The sequence below is a fragment of the Helianthus annuus genome, chromosome 13 (assembly GCF_002127325.2).
Source record: "Helianthus annuus cultivar XRQ/B chromosome 13, HanXRQr2.0-SUNRISE, whole genome shotgun sequence".
Taxonomy (NCBI): domain Eukaryota; kingdom Viridiplantae; phylum Streptophyta; class Magnoliopsida; order Asterales; family Asteraceae; genus Helianthus; species Helianthus annuus.
This window is the reverse complement of record NC_035445.2, coordinates 120,086,855-120,106,374: the sequence shown is the minus strand read 5'-3', so window position 1 is coordinate 120,106,374 and position 19,520 is coordinate 120,086,855. Positions and strand designations below refer to the sequence as shown.

Here is a 19,520-nt window from a genome sequence, read left to right as displayed (position 1 = left end):
ATTTTAAAGTTATTACTTCATGCCCGTCCTATCCAGGTACGTCGTGAGGGTGCCAAACCTAATAACGCTATCAACTAATAACCCTGTTTCCCTACAAGCAACTAGTTCGGTAGTATGATGGGACTTAAGTGACAGAAAGTGAGTGTATTATCCAACATCAACATTTACTGAAAACCGCCTCATACCCCCTACAAGGATATGGGTTTGTGAAAGTCTGTTTGTTACTGAAAACTGCCTCATATCCCCTACAAGGATATGGGTTTATGAAAATATGTTTGTTTGTTTGCCAGATTGATTGTCCCCACCGGACCCATGCTTGTAAAAAGAGTATTGAACTCACCTTTGATTACTCGGTTAGACTTTTAAAGCGATTAGGAGTTGAGGTAGGTTAATCACGTCCTGACACGATTACCATTTAGGTTATTAGTAGTTTCATGTAAGGTACGAAACTCATACACGTATCTACCACGTATCATGAAATCACGTTGGCAACTTACATACTTATACATATTCCACATACAATCACTTGTGATCATAGCACACAACAACTCACATAACATTTTCGTTGACATAAAACAGATTTAATCATTCTCAGATAGCACAAACAACCATTTAGATACACACATAACCACTTATTACGTTTCAGCTTTGATGTTCAGAACTGGGCTGTCTTCAGGTATTTTTATAAAATAGTTGCCCAATTCCAAAAATTCCAAATAATTTACAGGACGTTCTAAATGGCCGTTTCACTTTGTGTAAAAATCTCAAGACCCAAATCATTACCAATTATTTAATAAAAATCATCTACTAGGCTGCAGTCAGATTCGTCACGATCTGACTGCAGTCTGTGGAAAAATTTATTTAAAAATCATCGTCTGTCCGATTTGCGAAATTCCAGTGGGAGATTTTCGGTAACATCCGTGTCCAGCTACAGTACGAAATTCACGACCTAACTCTATCCAGTTTACAGGATATAACGAAAAACATAACATGTAATTTCTGTAGAAAAATCGCAGCTTTAGCTGCTGTACAGAACAGCCCTTTAAAAATAGTAAACGACCTCAGAAAAATGCGATTCCAGCGCCATTTGAAGTGTTTTTCAAATACGTACGTTTTAGACTTTAGAAAATCAGTTTTTCGATAGGTAAAGACCCGTCTACGGCCAACTGAAGTTGGCTGTTTATGCTAATCAGCATTCAGTTTTCATGTTTCTGATATTAAAACGAGTTTAAACGATCATGCAATCCTAGTACCAACGACTAATAGCAAATTAACTCATCAATTATCATCTAGCATATTAAAATCACAACAAACCCTAGGTATAAAACATCATGATCACCGCAAAACGCACCTTTATCACATAATAATCATAACTAACCTTGAGTAGAGATTACATCAACAAGAGGAAGGACTAGAAGATAATCAATGAGGGGGGGGGGGTTGCTCCTGCTGGTGTCGCAAGTAAGAGGAAGGAGTAGGGTTTTTTTTATCTCTATACCACCTGCGTACATACGTACATAATGTAAGACCCTTGCTATTATTTAACAGTTTCCGTATGGTTTACGAAAATAAATATGTAATTATGGATACACATATATTGAAAAATACGGGTTTATTAAAACTTTTACAATTAAAGAACAATACAACGTAATTAATTGAGTTCGTCGTTTAAAAATAATGACGAAACTATGTGCGGAAGCTTGTAACTGCATAGTGTTCGGTTCACTTCATTGCTTGATCGACACCCGGATGGTAGCTACATTCACCTAACATCAAAAACCAACTTAATGGTTAGTTTTGATAACTTAAAAACAAGTATAAACAAGTTCCATACTTTTTATCTACAAGTCCGTTTCGCGTAATTCTTTTTTTTACATGCTTCCGTAATTAAATTACGAATCCGTTTATCACCTCGGTTTCATAAAAATCTGATTTATAAGCAAACGACTTAAAAATCCTTTGTGTGATTATTTGACCCGTTACTTTTAACATCATACTACAAGTTTATTAACAATATTCATTGCTGATCGTTTTTACCCATTCCGTGCTTGCCAAAAATTAGCATTTTCGCTTCCATTACAAGGTTTGTATTCGTGTTTACATTCACCGGTTTATTTTGAAATTTTCCAACACTTAGCCAATCTTAATCACTTGCTTTATTTTGACCCGTTTAACGGTTTTTATGCATTTAAGCATCAATTTCACTCATCTCTTTTCGTACTTCACATTTTTACATTTAAGATGTCTACTTATGTTTCACCACAGCTATTTTTGTGGTGAATTAATACAATAAACCGATTATCCCGAGTATTATTTTTCGGTTAGTCATTTTACTAAAAAGACCCATTCTTAGGCATTTGACCCACGAAAGTTTATGCCTATATTCTTATACGTATCAAAAGGGTTACATAATCATAATACAAGTTCCTAAACAATCTCTAGGGTTCGTTTGCCCGCTTTACCCAATGAGGGCTTTTTGGTCAATTTTAATCCTTCATTTTACAATGAAGGACTTTCGCTAATTAATTGACCAAGAATCGTACGTTTAACTAAAAGCTTGTTTATGCGTACCTGGCTCGGGTCAATATATAAACTCGTTTTATACCTTGCTTTTATTAGCCGTTACTTTATAGCGACGCAATTATCCATTTCCGGTTCACTCCTGTGAACATACAACTTAACAACCAACGTTAGTCAATATTGTCAAATGGTGTTATCACCACCATTTGACCCATTTGGCCTATATGACCAAACATTCGCATTTGTTTCAAAGCACGGTTTTTAACTACCCATTCCGGATTTTACCACAAAATTTCCTTTTTCTTACATATTTAACCCATTTCGGCTTACGCCGTGGGTATCCATTTAATCTCAACTTATATTTAGTCATCACGTGACTAAATTACCCTTTTTACCCCTTTTTCCCATTTCTAGTTACGCTATTAGGTAACTTTAAGAAAACTTATAAATTCTTAGTCAATTCATGACTAAATTACCATTTTGCCTCTTTTTACCATTAACTATGGTTTTGATAGTTTTTATTTATTCCGACTCATTTCGGTTCATGTCGGAACCCATTTTTTTTAAACATAATCCATTGTCATATTTATCACTGATAAAATAAACACGTACACTTAAATTGGGTGTAAGCTTTACTTACCTTGCATCCTTGCGAGCTTCATACTTGAACTTGTATCCATTTGACCCATTCATTTCCAAGCTCCTACCAAGCTTGTCAGAGTCAAACTACCATATCATATCCACAAGACGATTAGATTAGTCAACCATTAACATGACCATCACACCTTATGGATTCACACACTTATTCATCAAAGTATGTTATTTATTCAACAACTATTTTTTTTTCATAATTCTTTCCATTCACTAACCGTTTGACCCATTAGTCAAGTTACTTATACAAACTAGTTAGTAAGTGATTTTGAACACTTTAAGCATGTCATATAAAGTGTTATTTGTTCCTAACAATAAATACTTAATGACTAAACAAGTATACGCAATGATATGTCTTTTTCTGGATTAATAATAACATTATTAATGTGCAGCGATTTTCTATTCAGCTGCTGTAATCGACCATTATGACCCATTTAAAGTCCGAACTAGATTAACATGTTCAAAAATGGATCGTAGAAAACTTCAATACCTTCGCAAGCATATAAGGTACACCTTCTAACGAATTTTCTATGATTTTATATGATTTTTATAAAATCAGCACAGCAACTATATTTTCATTTTTCAATCAGCTTTTAAGTTTTCTGAACAGCTGTTTTAATTCACATTTTTTACCTATTTAACAACCACATTTGTTTCTTATGATTGAAAACAGTAAAAATTTACTTCGTAAGCTTTCCGAAAAGGTATAGAACACCCAAATCGGATAAACTGTTGATTTTATATGATTTTTTTAAGATTAGTCAAAATCCATATAAAAAGCTACGGAAATCATGTTTAGGGTCCTTTCAAATTCGACCCAAACCATCAAATGCAACCCATTTCCATGGCTATAACCCTTATTAAACTCTTGGTAATGGTTAGAAACCTATAACACAGTGATTGTAGACTAAGAGATGTCAAAAACATCATCTATTTCAAGAAGTCATCATATGAATCCTAATTTTACCATCTTCTTAACTTCATCTTTGTCAAATTAAGAACTAGAACTAAAATTAACATATATGCAAGTTCTATTTGGTGATTCTCATACACCATCATATTTAAAACCCGTAATATTCCATATCACACGAAATTAGTCAAATTAGCCAATTACGTGTTTCTTTCAAAATTTCAACATATAAACATTCGTTTAGGCATTTTAACAAGCACCTAGCGGGCACGATTTCTATACCTCTTATTTAGTTCATGGCTAATCTTTTTAACCAAGTTTCAATCATTAAATCAAACCCTTATTTCTAGCATTCATAATCAATACCAAGACTTGTATCATAACATCAATTCTACACTATTTCAACATTGAAATTCAGTGTTCATCACATAATTACAACACCCACTTAACGCATGTATGGGTAATTATCAATTTCATAATTTTCATCACTAATTCAACAAGTTATTGACTAGGGTTTACTCCTAGACATGTTTTCATTACTAATTTCATCTAAATATCAATCAATCAAGTTCAGATTTTGATTTCTCATGTTCATCAAAATTCTAAGATGTAACCAAAAGATGAAATTTAGCATACCTTGTGATCCCTTCGCTTAGGTGATCACTAAAATAAGCTTGGATTTCGATTTGGGACTGATTTGGCCTTCCAATTGCTTGATTTTTAGCTAGTTAGGGTTTGGTTGAAGAAACCTTGTTCGCCCCCTGTGTAATCTACGACCAGAACACACACCAAGTGTGTGTTTTGGGTTTTTAATTTTTGTTTTAATAATAATTATTTTCTCACTTAACCCTTTTAGTCCCTCTAGTTTCTAAAAGTTATAAAAAGGTTACTATATCAAGTTCCTTCATTATTTTAAAACACTTAACTAACTAGGTTGATATTCCTAGTTACTTAGTGGGTCCCGAGAGTTATAACCCGTTTTATTTTAACTTCCGTTAACTCGGGCTTCTTATAAACTTATTTTTTTAAAGCATTTATTCTCCTTTTAATTAATATTAGGATTATTTGTTTAAATCCTAATATTCACCTGGTTAATTTTACCACTAACGGTATTTTACCCGTTCATTAATATTAACGTGGTTTGACTATCAAATTTGTTTTCGGGGTGTTACACATAATAATAGCATGAGGGGGTGGGCCGATGTACATGTTGGGCTGGGACTTTGGGTTACGACAAGGTGGAGGTGGGTTAAGTTAGAGAGTGGGCTGTTGGAGTTGGGGGATTTGGATGTGGCTGCGAAAAACGTTGGGGGTGTGGTAGCAAAATTGAAGTTTGTTAATAATAATAATAATAATAATAATAATAATAATAATAATATTATTATTATTATTATTATTATTATTAAATTTAAACAACTAACAACATTAATAATATAGCTAAACAACTCAATTAATTTATATATGTTAATCAAATTACGGTTCGGGTCTCATAAGTATCAGGTTACGCGAGTTGTGCCTTGGTTCAAACGGTTTGGGTTGGTTAAATCAAATAAACTAAGTTATAACATAACATAAACACATAACGATAATTGACTCAGGAAAGATACCTGATTTTCCGAGATGTCACATTATCCCCAAGTTGAAAGAATTTTCGTCCCGAAAATTGAATAAGCAGTCTCATAGGAGTGGGGTGATAGATCAAGATGATTGTGGATTTTGTGAGGGTGCCACAGTTTATCTATTGACTTGCTCTAAATCCGCTCTTATTAATCATGTTAAAGCAGTCTTAACACAATCGTGTTTTAAGACAATGGTACAAAAATTCATTTTATATTCCAGTGTACCTCCTAACGGTTTTTTCATTATCGATCGAATGCCTTGCAGTGTTTATTGCTTTTTCATCTTCGATCGAAAACAGTAGTTCTTTGATGTTCCATGTTCAATTGGAAACCCTATGACGTTGTTTAAATCAAATCTTCAGATTTGCTTCAGTGCGCTTTCATTTGATTTTCAAACACAGTTAACTTGTTCGGTCACCGCTATTATTGAATTATGTCATTCACTACGACACCTTGTGGCGTCGATGTAAACTTGTAGCTTGTGCTAATCATGGTCAACCATTTCATACGAAACTACGTATATTTTACTTTTGACTCATCATTTAAACACTCTTAATGCAACCATGTATTAAGACAATGATACACCAGATTCGGTTGTTTTTCATTCCGGTGTATTCTCACAATTCAATAATGTCAACACACTAATTTTATCCATTTATGTGTTCGAAAGGTAACGGATCATTTTCACGTCACTCTTACATTTGAGCTTGCTGGTTCTAAGTTCATCTAGCGGAATGTTATTGTTTCTAGAACTCATTTGCATATTGTGAACGATTGTTTGGAATTCTACCGGTCAAAACTCCTCTTTTATTGAACCCCTATTAACTAGGTCACACCAGATTATACATCTATACGTCTCGTATCTTTTGACATCAAATTCTAAAACACATACCTTTTAACCGATGGGTTCCTATTTTTGTAATATGTCCTTGGATTCACCTGATTTGAATAAATCTTGTTTCGGTTTCGTGGTTAACCACTTTGGTATTATTCATATCTATACACGCATAACGTAACCCTAAGGAGTTAATGTAGTTTAAAATTTCAAGGATGAAATTTTCTTAACAGGGGAAGAATGTGACAACTGTCAAAATTCCAGGTATCCGTACAATTATTAGACGATGATTAATGCTTCATGATTGTGCTGATTTACAATTTATGACATGAATTGCTTTCTGATTATTACTATCATACATACATGTGCATCATTTATTGCAAATGACATATCATTAATGCATGAAAACTTTGTTGATTCAAATGATGCACGAAACAAAGATAGCACAGTTATCAGACAAATCAGAAAAATGTTGACGGAGTTCAATGCATAGACAGACATTGTATTGAGACGCAGAATGAGTCAAAAACCAAGAGTTACACTAGTATAGTGTGTAGGAAAGTAAGGATCACAAAACTGCCTACCTAGTGATAGTTTAAATGCAGGAAAGTGCCTAAAACTCACACCAACTGCAGAATTCTGCAGTAATCAGCAAAATTCAGCAATTAAACACTCTAATATCATGCAGAAATATGGTTAAATGGTCCTAAATGCTTTCCTAAGTGTCGGGAATCAAAACTGTCACAAAAAGGGAACATAAAGCTCACTAAGCTGCAAAGTTTAGCACCTTAACGAACCGGTAACCAACCGAACAACCGGACACTACCCGAAACACCAAATTTTCACTAGAAGCATTGTTTTAGCATTACCAAGCTAGTTATGGTCCCCGAACATCATAACACATTATATAACAACTAGTAACTAACTAACCTAACTAATACTTGAATTTTAACCATATAACCTAACTATTGGTTACTACCTAGCCTAAGACCCCCCCCCCACCTACAATTGGCCAACAAGGGCCCTTCATGTGGATTTTATTTGCTTAATTTAATAGATCATGTTTCTCTTTATAAAACACAAGAACCATTGGAAAAATATGTGTTGATGATTATAAGTATTAACTCCACAACCATAACCACATCTTTCTTATTCATCACAAACACTTCACGCTTTCTCTTCTCCTTCCCATTGGTTTGGCCGAACACACACCACCACACACCCATCATTATCTTTCATTTTCCATCCAATCCATACATATACAAAGGTGCTAGGAGGTGTACAAGGAAGCTTGGAGTTCTTGGAAGTTGAAGGACCTTTCTCTTGTGCTTTTATCCACTCCATTTCATCTAGTGATCATCCCTAGCCTTGAGCTAGTAGTAAGAACACTCTACACTTCATTTTACATCTTATTTTGTTGGTTAAAAGAAGATACAAGTTGTTAATCATGAAGAATACTAAGAATCTTGAACTTGAAACTTGAACATAAGACAAAATACATAAGAAATCATGATGTTTATGTGTTGTTATGCTTGTTGATTGTTGTTTACTCATGATATTGATGTTGATCATCATGTGATCTTGCTAAATAGTGATTAAAGACATAATCTAGCAAGATGAGAGGATGGTTATGTTAAGATCAAAGTGATCATCCTCATGTAAATCATGAACTTGAAAGTATAAGTTGTTTTTCTTGTAAAGTGATGAACAAAGTGTGTGTAAAGTCTTGTAAATCTATGATTTCAAGAATGATTTTTCAAGAAATCAAGTTAAAAATACAAAGTTTACTTAATCTTGGTTCTTAGAGAAATTAACCACATTTTTAGTGGTTAATCAAGTGTAGGATCGTGTATTTACCAAGAAGAATCCAAGAGAAATATTTTTAGAAAAATGATTTACAAGTTGTGAAAATCTAATTTCATCAAAAATAAAGTTTTTAAACAAACAACCACACTTTAAAGGATAACTAGGCTTACTAAATACACTAGTAAGTTACTACACATTTTTGTAAATTTTCAAGTTCATGAGGTAGTAGTTTATGCTTGACTTTGGCAAATTGGTAAGTGTAGATTGATTTGTTGTTGATTGTATTGATTTATAAAAAAAAATGATATGCCTTGAAGGCATGGAAATAGGGGAAACTATGGCAAAAATTTTCTAAAAATTAAACACTTAGAAAAATATTTTTGAACAAATATTCACAAGCATCTTTTAAACCATGAATTTTCATATAAAGATTGCCATAATTTTTGTTACAAAAATTACACATATTAGAGGATGGTTTTTGTAAATAAAAGTGACTAAATATGTATTTAGGAAAACATATATTTAAATGTCACCATGTGTGTGATTATTTGTATATTATGTGTATTAGTTATATTATCTTAGGACTTGAAATAATATAACACATCAAATACCAAGAAATTACAATCCAAAATATTACCAAAATTCCAAGAATTAAATACACAAATTATACCCAAAATATTGGAGAAACCGAACAAGGAATATAACTTACAAAAATATTCCGGAATTTAATTCATAGGTATATTTTGGTAAATAATATTTTGGACACAAGAAGAACAAAAATATGATTTTTACAATTATTACAAAGATATATCATATTTTTGACAAGGAGAAAATATATTATTTTTGGTAAGTAAAAATATATATTTACTTGGAATTAATGGAAGATACATTATTTTTAGGAGAAAATATATATTTTCTTGAATAGACATGAAATACATTATTTTTGGGTGAAAAATAAGTTCATTTTAAGTTAAACTTGAAAATATATATATTATTTATGTGACTTATATGTAAGTATAAATGTTTTGCCAAGGGAAAAGTTATAAATAATTTTTCTATGTAATATTTCTTAAAATATATATTTTGGGAATATATATTGATGTATTTTTATTAGAATATTATTCCAGAAAAGTTAATACAAAAATTAAGTATGAGATACTTAATAAACACAATAGAAATACGTATTTTCGTACGTATAAGTGAACACCGGAATACGTCACCGATACTGGGCAGAAATATACCAGGATAAGAATACGAATACTGAAACACCCATCCTTGGGGAAATATTCATGTACAAATACATAGGTATGACAAGTTAAAATATATTATTTTAACTAATATTCCAAAATAAAGTAAATATAATTTAAGTTAAAATATTTATTATTTTAACAAATAATTATATAACTTCGAATAATATTAAAGACATAAAGGAATGTAACTCAAAGAAACTAATTAATACTAAGTCAAGGCACGACCCGCTCGTCTAATAGACCGTAGTACGTTGTAGGTAGTCGGGTACACTAGTAGCAGCTTGAGCTATGTCAGATTGAAGAACGCAAAACTGTGAGTTCATGTCCCCCTTTTCTTTTAACTGTTTTCGGTTTTATAACTTCGGGGGTGAAGTACATGTTACAAACTGTTTACAAACGTTTATATGTGGTATGGTTAGCTAAGAAAAGGTACTGCTAAATCATGTGAGTGGTGGGTACAATGCTTAAGACCATTAATTCTCGTAGTAGGACCGAGGGATATGAGTGATAGATCTATTTGGGTGTAGCGAGCCCACACCCATGTGGACCGGGGTTTGGCCCATGAGGTGACTATGTCTTCAAACTGAAGCCCGGTGCAAAATCTGCTAGGTTTGAGCCTTCCTGCATCACGTCACACATATTAATGGCCTTGCAAACTATTAATGATCTATTTTCCTTGTTTGCTTTCATACCAGGGTTCACAAATACATTCTTACTTATAATGATTACAAAGTTTACTCGAGCTCCACACTAAACACATGAACTCGCTCAACTTTTGTTGATGTTTTCAAACTACATGTATTTCAGGAAACTAAGTATGGATCTGGCGGGCGTGGAAGTTTTCAAGTGTTGATTTGGAATAAAAGATGTCATCCGGTGTCGAATGGTTTGGAGTGTGTATCCTATCCTAGGTAGGATACATATTCCAAAGCCTAGTTTTCATTAGTGCCTTTTGTGAAGTCCTTACGGAACTTAAAAGTTGTTGGTGTTGTAATCTGAATGCGAAGTCTGTGTTTTGGGATTTAAAACAATGTTGCATGTAATGTTTATAAAACTCTTTATGGATGGACATCTTGGTTTTATCATATAGTTGTTTGTTATGGTTGAATGCAATGATATTAAGCAAGTCACACATAATCACGCTTCCGCAAAAGTCAGGGTGTGACACAATATATTTAAAAAAATTAAGTTGAGAATCCATTGAAAATATGAACCAATGTTTGCCCATATCTGAAACACTCTTTGAGACATTTAGGGTGTGTTTGTTTTTTCAGAAAAACCTTTTCTGACATCTTATGTCTGCACCGCGCAGACCACGCGCAGACGTTTGGCTCTGCAAACCGTTTATTTAGAAGACATCTCAAACTTCTGCACGTCCTCTTCCATGCCGACATGGTCCAATGTTTTCCCACCTCTTCCAACCCTCTCTCCACCCCTCTCCTCCTCCACAGATTCTCATCCATCTCTACATTCACCACAAACTCGATGCAAACTAGAATCAGATTCTCATCCATGTCTACATTCACCACAAACTTGATCACCACTCCACTTTCTGTAGCAACAATAGTGAAAACCATATCTTACATCACCGGATCCGAACTTCTCTCCCTCAAAGAACGCGCCAGCGTAGCCATTCTTGACGTCAGGTTACCCCTTCAATCTGTCTTAACACTTCAATCCGATTGATTATTAACATATGTTAGTTAATTGCAGGGACGATTAGAGGAGTTACGCCGGTCATATTGCCGGTTCACTTCACTTTGCTAGTGATTCGTTTCAGGATAGGATGTCGAATCTTGTTCAAACTGTTAACGATAAAGGGAAAGATACCTTGGTGTTTCATTGTGTCAGGTGTGTGTTGTTGATGATTGCTGGATTTGTGTTTTATCAAATTGGCTTGCTCCGATTCCTGAAAATCTATGAAGCTGGTGTTAATGGTGGTTTTGAGTGGGTGGTTTGTAGATCTGAAATGTTCAAGAGAAAGGGGTTTGGGAGAAGAGAAAGGGAAAAAAGTTTGCAGATTTGGGGTAAAGATGTGAGATAATCAAACACTCTTTTAATATTGATTATAAATAAGACTCAATTAAGCGCATGGTTCACATTAGCATGAGCTCACTATTCATCTGTATATTGATTTTTTAATCTTTTTTTAAAGTAGTTTTGATTGGTCGAGAGAGAAAAGGCAATAATAAATGTATAAAAATATTACTTAACTGAAAATAAGAGAGAAAAATAATAATTTTTAAGGTAATTATAGAAACGGAGAAAAGAGAATGACTATGAATGCTCTAAATAGTGAACTTAGGGGTTCTTTTGAAATTTATATGGAAATTAACATGTGACATCTTCAAGGTCAAGAATACCTTAGGGTGGAGGGAGTGGTTGCGGGGACTTGATCGGGAAGTGAGGTTTACCGCGCGGCAAGGGGATGCCACCCCTTCGGTGACCCATCTTCGGTGAATGGTGAGGGACAAAAACGGTGAGTATTCACCGATTGGGGAAGAGGAGAGAGGTGGGAGAGAGAGGAAGTTAATGGTGGGTCCTAATCCCTTCCAACCAATCACAAATTTATCTTTAAAAAAAAATTGTTTACAACTCTTCATGTGTTTGACCATTGCTAGTGATCAGATGCAAAATAGGGAGTGAAGTAGGAATTTAACATGACATGACATTATTGGTTAAAAAATAAGTTTACCACTCTCCAAAATAGTGACGACTCGGAAACAAAAGAAAATGATTACTCAAATATTGCCATTACATTAGTGACACAATAATTTGCTACAATGACATCATGTGCTTTTGCACAAATTGTCACATCTTGATAGCCAAAAAAATGCATAAAAATGGCCACAAACTCCAAAACGTTTGTAGTATGAACAAGGCAACAAAACAAAGAATGGTCTTTCCAAAAGAACTAATAAACCATCTCTTTTGGCTTCCCATCCCAATTATCTATCTTAAATGACGAAGTCTCTAACATTTTAAGCTCTATTTTTGCATTTTTCACGCTCTTATCCATAACAAATTCTGCATTTTTCATACTCCAAGCTCTCATTTGTGAAATGTTGACGCTTTGAGTCCCATTGTTGAATGCAAAGAGATGAGCATCTTCATAGTTAACAAACTTCGGGTAAATCCGACTTGTGATACATGCCTTGCCCTCTGCTCCAAAACTCTCGATAATCGAATGGTCAATCTGTAAATATTCAATAAACAAGGGGTTCAAATTATAAAATGACAATGTACTATGTATTTAGGTAGTTACGACATAAGCTAAACTTTGGATAGCATTTACGTACCAAGTTTCTGAGTGAGATCTCACTGTATCGAGGATCTATGTCAACAAATGTACCAAAACTTGTTGTGTCAATGCTATTTCTAACAGTAGACCTTTTAAGGAAAAAAAAAAATATGAGTTTAATTCTTAAAACTTATTAAGTGTAGGTTTAATTAGAGATGCACAAAAAACATGGTTCCAGACCCGACTCGGAACCGGTTCTTACCCTACCCGACCCGCAGGTACATACCGATTCCAGACTCGGGTGTAACAAAAGGAACCGAATTGGACCCGAATCGGAACCACTAGACCCGGTTCCAGCTCTACCCGATCAAAACCTGGAACCGAACCAGCCAAAAATCAAAAAATACCCGCTCAAAAACCCGAACGTACCTGGAACCGGTTCCTACCCTACCCGGTTCTTAACTTTGTTGACCAAACCCGGACCCAGGTCCTATCCGGTTTTATGTTCTAAAAAAAACCTGATTTGTGCATCTCTATGTTTAATTGTTAATAGTTTATCAACATATGAAAAACTCTAACAAACCTGCTAAGATCGCTACACATGAGCACCGAGTATTTTCCATTTTGGTTTTGGAAAACCCTAAAGAAGATCGCGGTTTGCTCATTCAAATCGTTAGATGCCATAGCCAACAAGCCAAAAGGCCCTAACGCGCCCACACTAGACGCATCCCTTTCGGTACAAAGTGTTTGTGGATTAACCGAACTCGTATCCACCACCTCAGCTTCTTTCAAATTTTCCAATTTGAATGAGATTATAACATCCGCCTAACAATTAAATATATATAAAAAATGGTCAAGAGATATACGACTAGAGGTGGGCAAAAAACCCGCTTTTCTTACTGAGTAGAAACCGAAAATCAAACTAGTTTGGAACCGATTAAACCTGTAGGTTTAAGACCAACCGGACCCGCAAAACCTCAATCATTTTTCACTTGGGGAACCGGTAATAAACCGGAACTAGTTTGGAACCAAACCGATCATTTTCACATGAAAACCGGCTTGGGCAAAAACCGATTTTGAGTTTTGTTGACCCTAACCGAGACCGGATTAGAAAAAACCGGTTTGTGCGCCTCTATTAATTTAACTAGTGATGCATAACATACAACTCCAAATGCACAATGTACAAACCTGAGCAGCAGTAACGCCTTCAATTTCAAAAACAGAATGAGATGCAAGCTTCTTGTTTTCAAGCCTCACTTCATTTTCACGAAGTGATTCAATCTCCTCCACAGGCCATTGGATCAGCTGCCTCCCACTTCCGTCCAACCAGACGGCCCTCGGAAACGACTGCAAAACAAACATATCATACATAAACGACATCACTTTTAGTTCCGATGATCGCCCGATCAATACATATTAGTAAAAAGTGCGGTAGACGTGCTACCATTCATTTGACTTTTCTCTAATAACTTTGGTTTATAACTTTAAAAAAAATTGAATAAACACCGTGTTAAAATTTCTTTTAGACATCCCGGTATGATTTTAGTTGAAAACCAAGTTTTATTTAAAATAATGTGTTTTTATAGCAGGCTATAGGCTATACGAGAGTTTAGTTAAAAACGGAGTTATACTTAAAATAATGTGTTTCTATAGTAGGCTATACGAGTGCTGGTGCAATACCTATACTGTGACGGTCCGAACCGATACCAACATCAGTATTGTCGGAACCAGTACCGGTATTCATTTTGTCGGGATTTCGATATTGAAACGAATGTACTTATATTGTAACGAACCGAATCGATACTGAACGAATTATTGCCATGTCGGACGAATACATTAGTTTATTTATTATATTTATAACAAATTAATAACGTACCTGAAGGCCAGCCCATCCCTTTTCAATATCATCTTGTTGAGAATCATATTCAGGAACCCATGCCCACAAAACCCTTCTGTTCTTCACATCATCAAAGAACGATTTAGAAGCATAAAACCGTCCATAATCATACCTCAAATCCATTATGCTTCCGGTTAAACTCAACCCATTTTGCGGCAAAAAGTTCTTAAAATCAGGAGTATAAGTCCCTATTGAATACCAATCAATCCCTTCAAATCCTGTTTTCATTACATGTTTCACATTACCATTATACACGGACGTATCAACTCCGTTGGTACCGTTCATCGCCACCGGAAAAAAGTCGGGGCATTCCCACGTTCCGGTGGCGTCCGCTTCAGCAAGCGGGTATTCGTAACGTGTCCAGTTTATGAAATCGGTACTGGAGTACATAAACGCCATACCGTTGTTGTCGCGGTCACCGCCGACAACCATGCGCCACACGCCGTCGTGGCCGCGCCACGCGGTGCTGGGGTCGCGGAAACAGTCGTCTTTGACACCTTCGGGTGCGGTTAAGATTGGGTTTCCGGTGTATTTGACCCATTCGCGGAGGAATGGGTCGGAGAGGTTTTTCGGCCACGCCAGGTCTTGCACCTGGCGGGACTGGGAATCGCTTCCGGTGTATAGCATCACCGGAACGTTTCCCGGAAGGATTGTGGCGGATCCTGACCAACAACTGTTTATGTCAGCTTCGTGGCTCGGGTAAATCGCCGGGTCCAGATGGATCCAGTTGACCAGGTCGTATGACACGGCATGACCCCACACGATCGTGCCAAAAGTGGCCGCGTAGGGATTGTATTGGTAGAAGATATGATATACTCCTTTGTATAACAACGGTCCTGCAAATATAAAATTACCATTTTACCCTTTGTCGCGGTTATGCATCGCATAGATGAAAAATACATTTTACTAATTTATTACTATGAATTATTTATTTATATTTTTATACAACAATCTTGGTGTCAACATTGTCTTTTTTCCTATTTTAGTAAGTTTTTGGTTCCAAGAAAGTGACATTGTCAAATGCTTTAAAACAATGCAACCGAATCTAACACTAAAAAGAATACATACAACATAAAACAAAAAAAAAAATAAAATAAAAACTCACCATTGGGATCTATGAATATCAAACCAAACGACCAGGATCATCCGTATCGGTATATGAAACGAAAAACAGAAAAAATCAGTTACTGTAAATATATATATAAAAATGGGAAATCCCCCACCCCCAACACACACACCCAACCACATACCATTCATCCAGTTGCTTGGTGGTTGAAAATGGTACCCGGTTCGATACGGTTGTTCATATTTATGGGCCGGGATGGATACCCTAGATATTATGTCTTTAAGATTCCGACCGTTGACTTCACCGGCTATGGTGTCATGGACAAAAACAACAAAACATACAGCAAGAAACGAGAATACTAACTTGTTCATGCTGTATGTTTGAAGTTAAGGTTGTCTGAGAATAAGGATGTTGTCGAATGATTTTGGGTGTGGTCCATTTTGTTGCTTTTATAGACCCAGTTGATTGTTAATAAATGACTAGAGCATCCTTCAAATATGAATTTATATTTTATTGGCTTATGGAGCCACTTGAATATAACTTGGAAATACCAAACCGCCATAAAAAAGGTTTAACAATTTACAAATGTTGCTTGCTTTACAATTAAAATATATAACTTATATTTAAATAAGTATATAAATTACTGAAATAGGGGGTAAAAGGTAAATTATAAGAACATGTTTTCCCACAGGGCAAAATAATTATAAATGATAGGATAAGGTATTTATTTATTTTTTGCATGAATGAGATAAGGGTTTTTTTTTTCCATTGTACAATTGAGATAAGGTATTGGGAATCCCTAATTAATGACACAATTGGTATGGGCATGAAGCAAAAGGCAGATCATGTAATATTTTATTGGGTAGCAAATCCAAACACATGAGGGTGGATCCATCTTACAAGTAGAGGAAAAAACACCCCTCTCAACTTGTCCAACAATATTTTTTTCCTATGTTAGTATCAGAATTAAGTTATATTTATTTTCTACATAACTGATATATGCAGACACACTCAATTAGTAGAAGTTATAAACGAGTTAGGACACGTTCAATACACGGTATAAACGAGTTGAGTTGTTCGTGAATTATCATAGACTCGCAAAACTAATATTCAGTAATTAAACAAATTTGAGCTCGAGTTTCATATACCAAGTTTGAGTAGGCTTGCAAATCTTGAAGACGTGTTTATATAATTATAATAAATTGTCTTTTATAAATAAATATTTAATTAAATAATAAGTATCATTATATATAAGGTTTTGATTAAAGTAATTAAACATTAAACATTACTAGTAGAAAACCCGTGCGTTGCCGCGGAGTCGATAATATGGGACGTGAACATACCACTAACTTTCCATCAACACTTACCATCTACAATACCCTGGTTTGAAGGGTGAAAACCACTTACGGTAGACACAGACTGCGAGCCACTCGTTTACTATTCTAACCCAAGTACTGGTCCAACCAACATCAATTGTCCACCTGAGCATGGCATTTAAGTAAATTAACGTTCGGATTGGGTTGTGTTTATCAAAGATATTGGATTGATATAAATATATAATTACTTACTTTTTCATGGTGTGATAAGAACTCCAACCAATTAATAGCATTGCAAAGTACATAGCTCGAGTGGCAAAAACAAAATGGAAGAATCCGAAACCATAAGGAACATCATCTTCTTCATGTTTTTCATCCTTTCGAAACTACAAATACACGCATTTTCATTAGAAAAATGTCTATTAAAATCTTGAGCAAAGTAGTTTATCAAAATTTTGGATTTGTTCCCTAGCTTTCCAAAAGTACACAGATTATCCTTGTGGTTTGCACTTTGTAACGCATTTAATCCCTAACTGAGCATGCTAAAACCTTTAGATTTGTTGGCTAGGGACTAAATGCGTTACAAAATGCAAACCATAGGGACCATTCGTGTACTTTTGAAAAGCTATGGAACAAATCCAAAATCATGGTAAACCACAGGGGGACCATCCGTTTACTTCACTCTAAAATCTTGTTAAATTGAAGTTGGTTTTATTTTTACCTGAAAGCGTTTGGAATCGATTCCTGTTGAGAACGTAGCGATCACCGTTGCAAGTAGTGCAACAACAAAGCTCTGTAACAATAAGCGGTGCCATTTAAATATTTAATACATTGGAACACTTTATTAATTTAGCGAAACGCATTTTGGATGCTTACGATGATGGTTAGCCAGTCTCTTGAAGCTTCAGAATTCCTTAAACATTTGTCGTCTGCTGGTTCACTGTAAGCACGCCCGCATATGGTTAAGTTTGAATCATAAGCACGTGTTGCAAAACAAGATTCAATAGTAAATGTGGTAAAATGGGCAGGTTTGGTAATGGGTCAAAAGGTTTTTAATACGTGTTCAAATGGGTCGTGTTGACCGTTGACCCTTACACATTCCCATAAACGATTAGTGTGTCATCATATATGAATAAAGAAGTTATTATATTTATTATTAAACTAATGGACTGTAATAGTTATCAGCTCAGTTCAACGTCAACATTACAACTAGAAATCCCAACACGAAGAATGGAATCTCCTACGAAGGTGGATCAAAACAGACCATGATCTACATGGGTACGGTCCTTTGAGAAGGAGCATGGCCCAAATTCTATCAGGGTCATAGAAACACCACCGTATTAAACGTCCCTTTTACGGGTCAAACTCGAGTTGCTACCGGGCTATTAACCTCGCTAAATGCCCAGCAACAGACCGGAACAGTTCCTTTAGTGCTTAGAGCTAAAGTTTCGGCGAGAATTAAGCTTGGTAAGTTAAAATTACCGAAGTTTAAGCCGTTGGTGAGGTGCTGGGTGAACATGAATACGTTATCTACTGATAATGTTATCAGAATCAGCGATAGCAGTTGCAGTTTCAAATTTAGGTTATAGATTTATAATTCTTTCGATTTATTTCCCGTTGTTTTTCGGGATGGTTATCTTATTATTATGTTGTTATATTTGTTTGTTTATTTCTTGATTTGATATTGAAGAGAAAGAGGAGGATCATAGATCGGTTTTTCCTCCCTTCTCTATGTTGGAATTCATATGTATCTTAGCAGGTGTTTATGATGTACGTTTTGATATCAATCATATAATAAAGATTCTTATTTGTTTAAGGCTTTAAGCAATCTCATTTGACCCGTTAGAAAGAAACAACAGATCCAATTTAGTCAATCAAGCCCGACCCGTTTAAAAGCTTACTGTTGTAACCCGAACCTATTACTAAACCCTCATTTTTTGCTAGGTACATAGCACGGTGGATCAAAATAAGGTTTAGATTATGTATTATATCAAGGCCCTCATATAATCCGAAAAGAGGTCAATTCATGCTTTCATAACTTTAAACTTTAAACCACTCCTATATATACCAAAGTAATTAACAGTATCTATTACTTACAGCAATAGCACTTTCAATGTATCAAATATGTAAAAGGGTTTGGTATCTATAATTAACAGGATTAGTTCAATAACTACACACGCACATAGAATATAAGCAAAAGTTATGTAACAAAATCAAATAGACTTCTAAAAGGGCACCTTGTCAAAATCCCAGATGAAGCTTAAAGCATCAATTATTCGATTAGTTCGAACTAAAATTCAGCATGCAATTGAATGTTGTCAATCAGAATCCTAGATGATGACGATCAGAACTCAAGACGACAAACACGCTCAATTAGTAGAAGTTATAAACGAGTTAGGACACGTTCAA

The 19,520-nt window shown here is 35.0% G+C and overlaps 1 protein-coding gene and 1 long non-coding RNA gene across 3 annotated transcripts; both read right to left on the bottom strand.

Annotated features, from left to right (window-relative positions):
* Positions 1-1,556: 1,556 nt before the first annotated feature.
* LOC110899202 lies at positions 1,557-5,123 on the bottom strand. Of its 2 annotated transcripts, XR_002569992.2 has the most exons (4): positions 4,718-5,123; positions 3,161-3,246; positions 2,572-2,662; positions 1,557-1,766 (listed from the first exon to the last, which is right to left on the bottom strand). It is a non-coding gene; the product is annotated as an uncharacterized LOC110899202 (long non-coding RNA). The 2 variants fall into 2 exon arrangements; XR_004875783.1 differs by having other exon boundaries at positions 1,557-2,662.
* Positions 5,124-12,312: 7,189 nt separating this feature from the next.
* LOC110903185 (beta-fructofuranosidase, insoluble isoenzyme CWINV6) lies at positions 12,313-16,197 on the bottom strand. The gene is made up of 7 exons (XM_022149312.2): positions 15,980-16,197; positions 15,835-15,843; positions 14,709-15,565; positions 14,021-14,179; positions 13,416-13,657; positions 12,891-12,981; positions 12,313-12,787 (listed from the first exon to the last, which is right to left on the bottom strand). The coding sequence occupies exons 1-7, from the start codon at positions 16,164-16,166 to the stop codon at positions 12,506-12,508; spliced, it is 1,827 nt and encodes a 608-aa protein (XP_022005004.1). The 5' UTR covers positions 16,167-16,197; the 3' UTR covers positions 12,313-12,505.
* Between the last annotated feature and the right edge of the window lie 3,323 nt (positions 16,198-19,520).

Bases quoted from the DNA above. Each gene is read 5' to 3' on its own strand.
- LOC110903185 (XM_022149312.2), bottom strand. From the start codon at position 16,166: ATGAACAAGTTAGTATTCTCGTTTCTTGCTGTATGTTTTGTTGTTTTT. The intron at 14,180-14,708 runs GTACGTTATTAA...TTTGTTTTGCAG, and splicing joins AGGGATGGGCTGGCCTTCAG to TCGTTTCCGAGGGCCGTCTG. The intron at 12,788-12,890 runs GTACGTAAATGC...GAATATTTACAG, and splicing joins AGATCTCACTCAGAAACTTG to ATTGACCATTCGATTATCGA.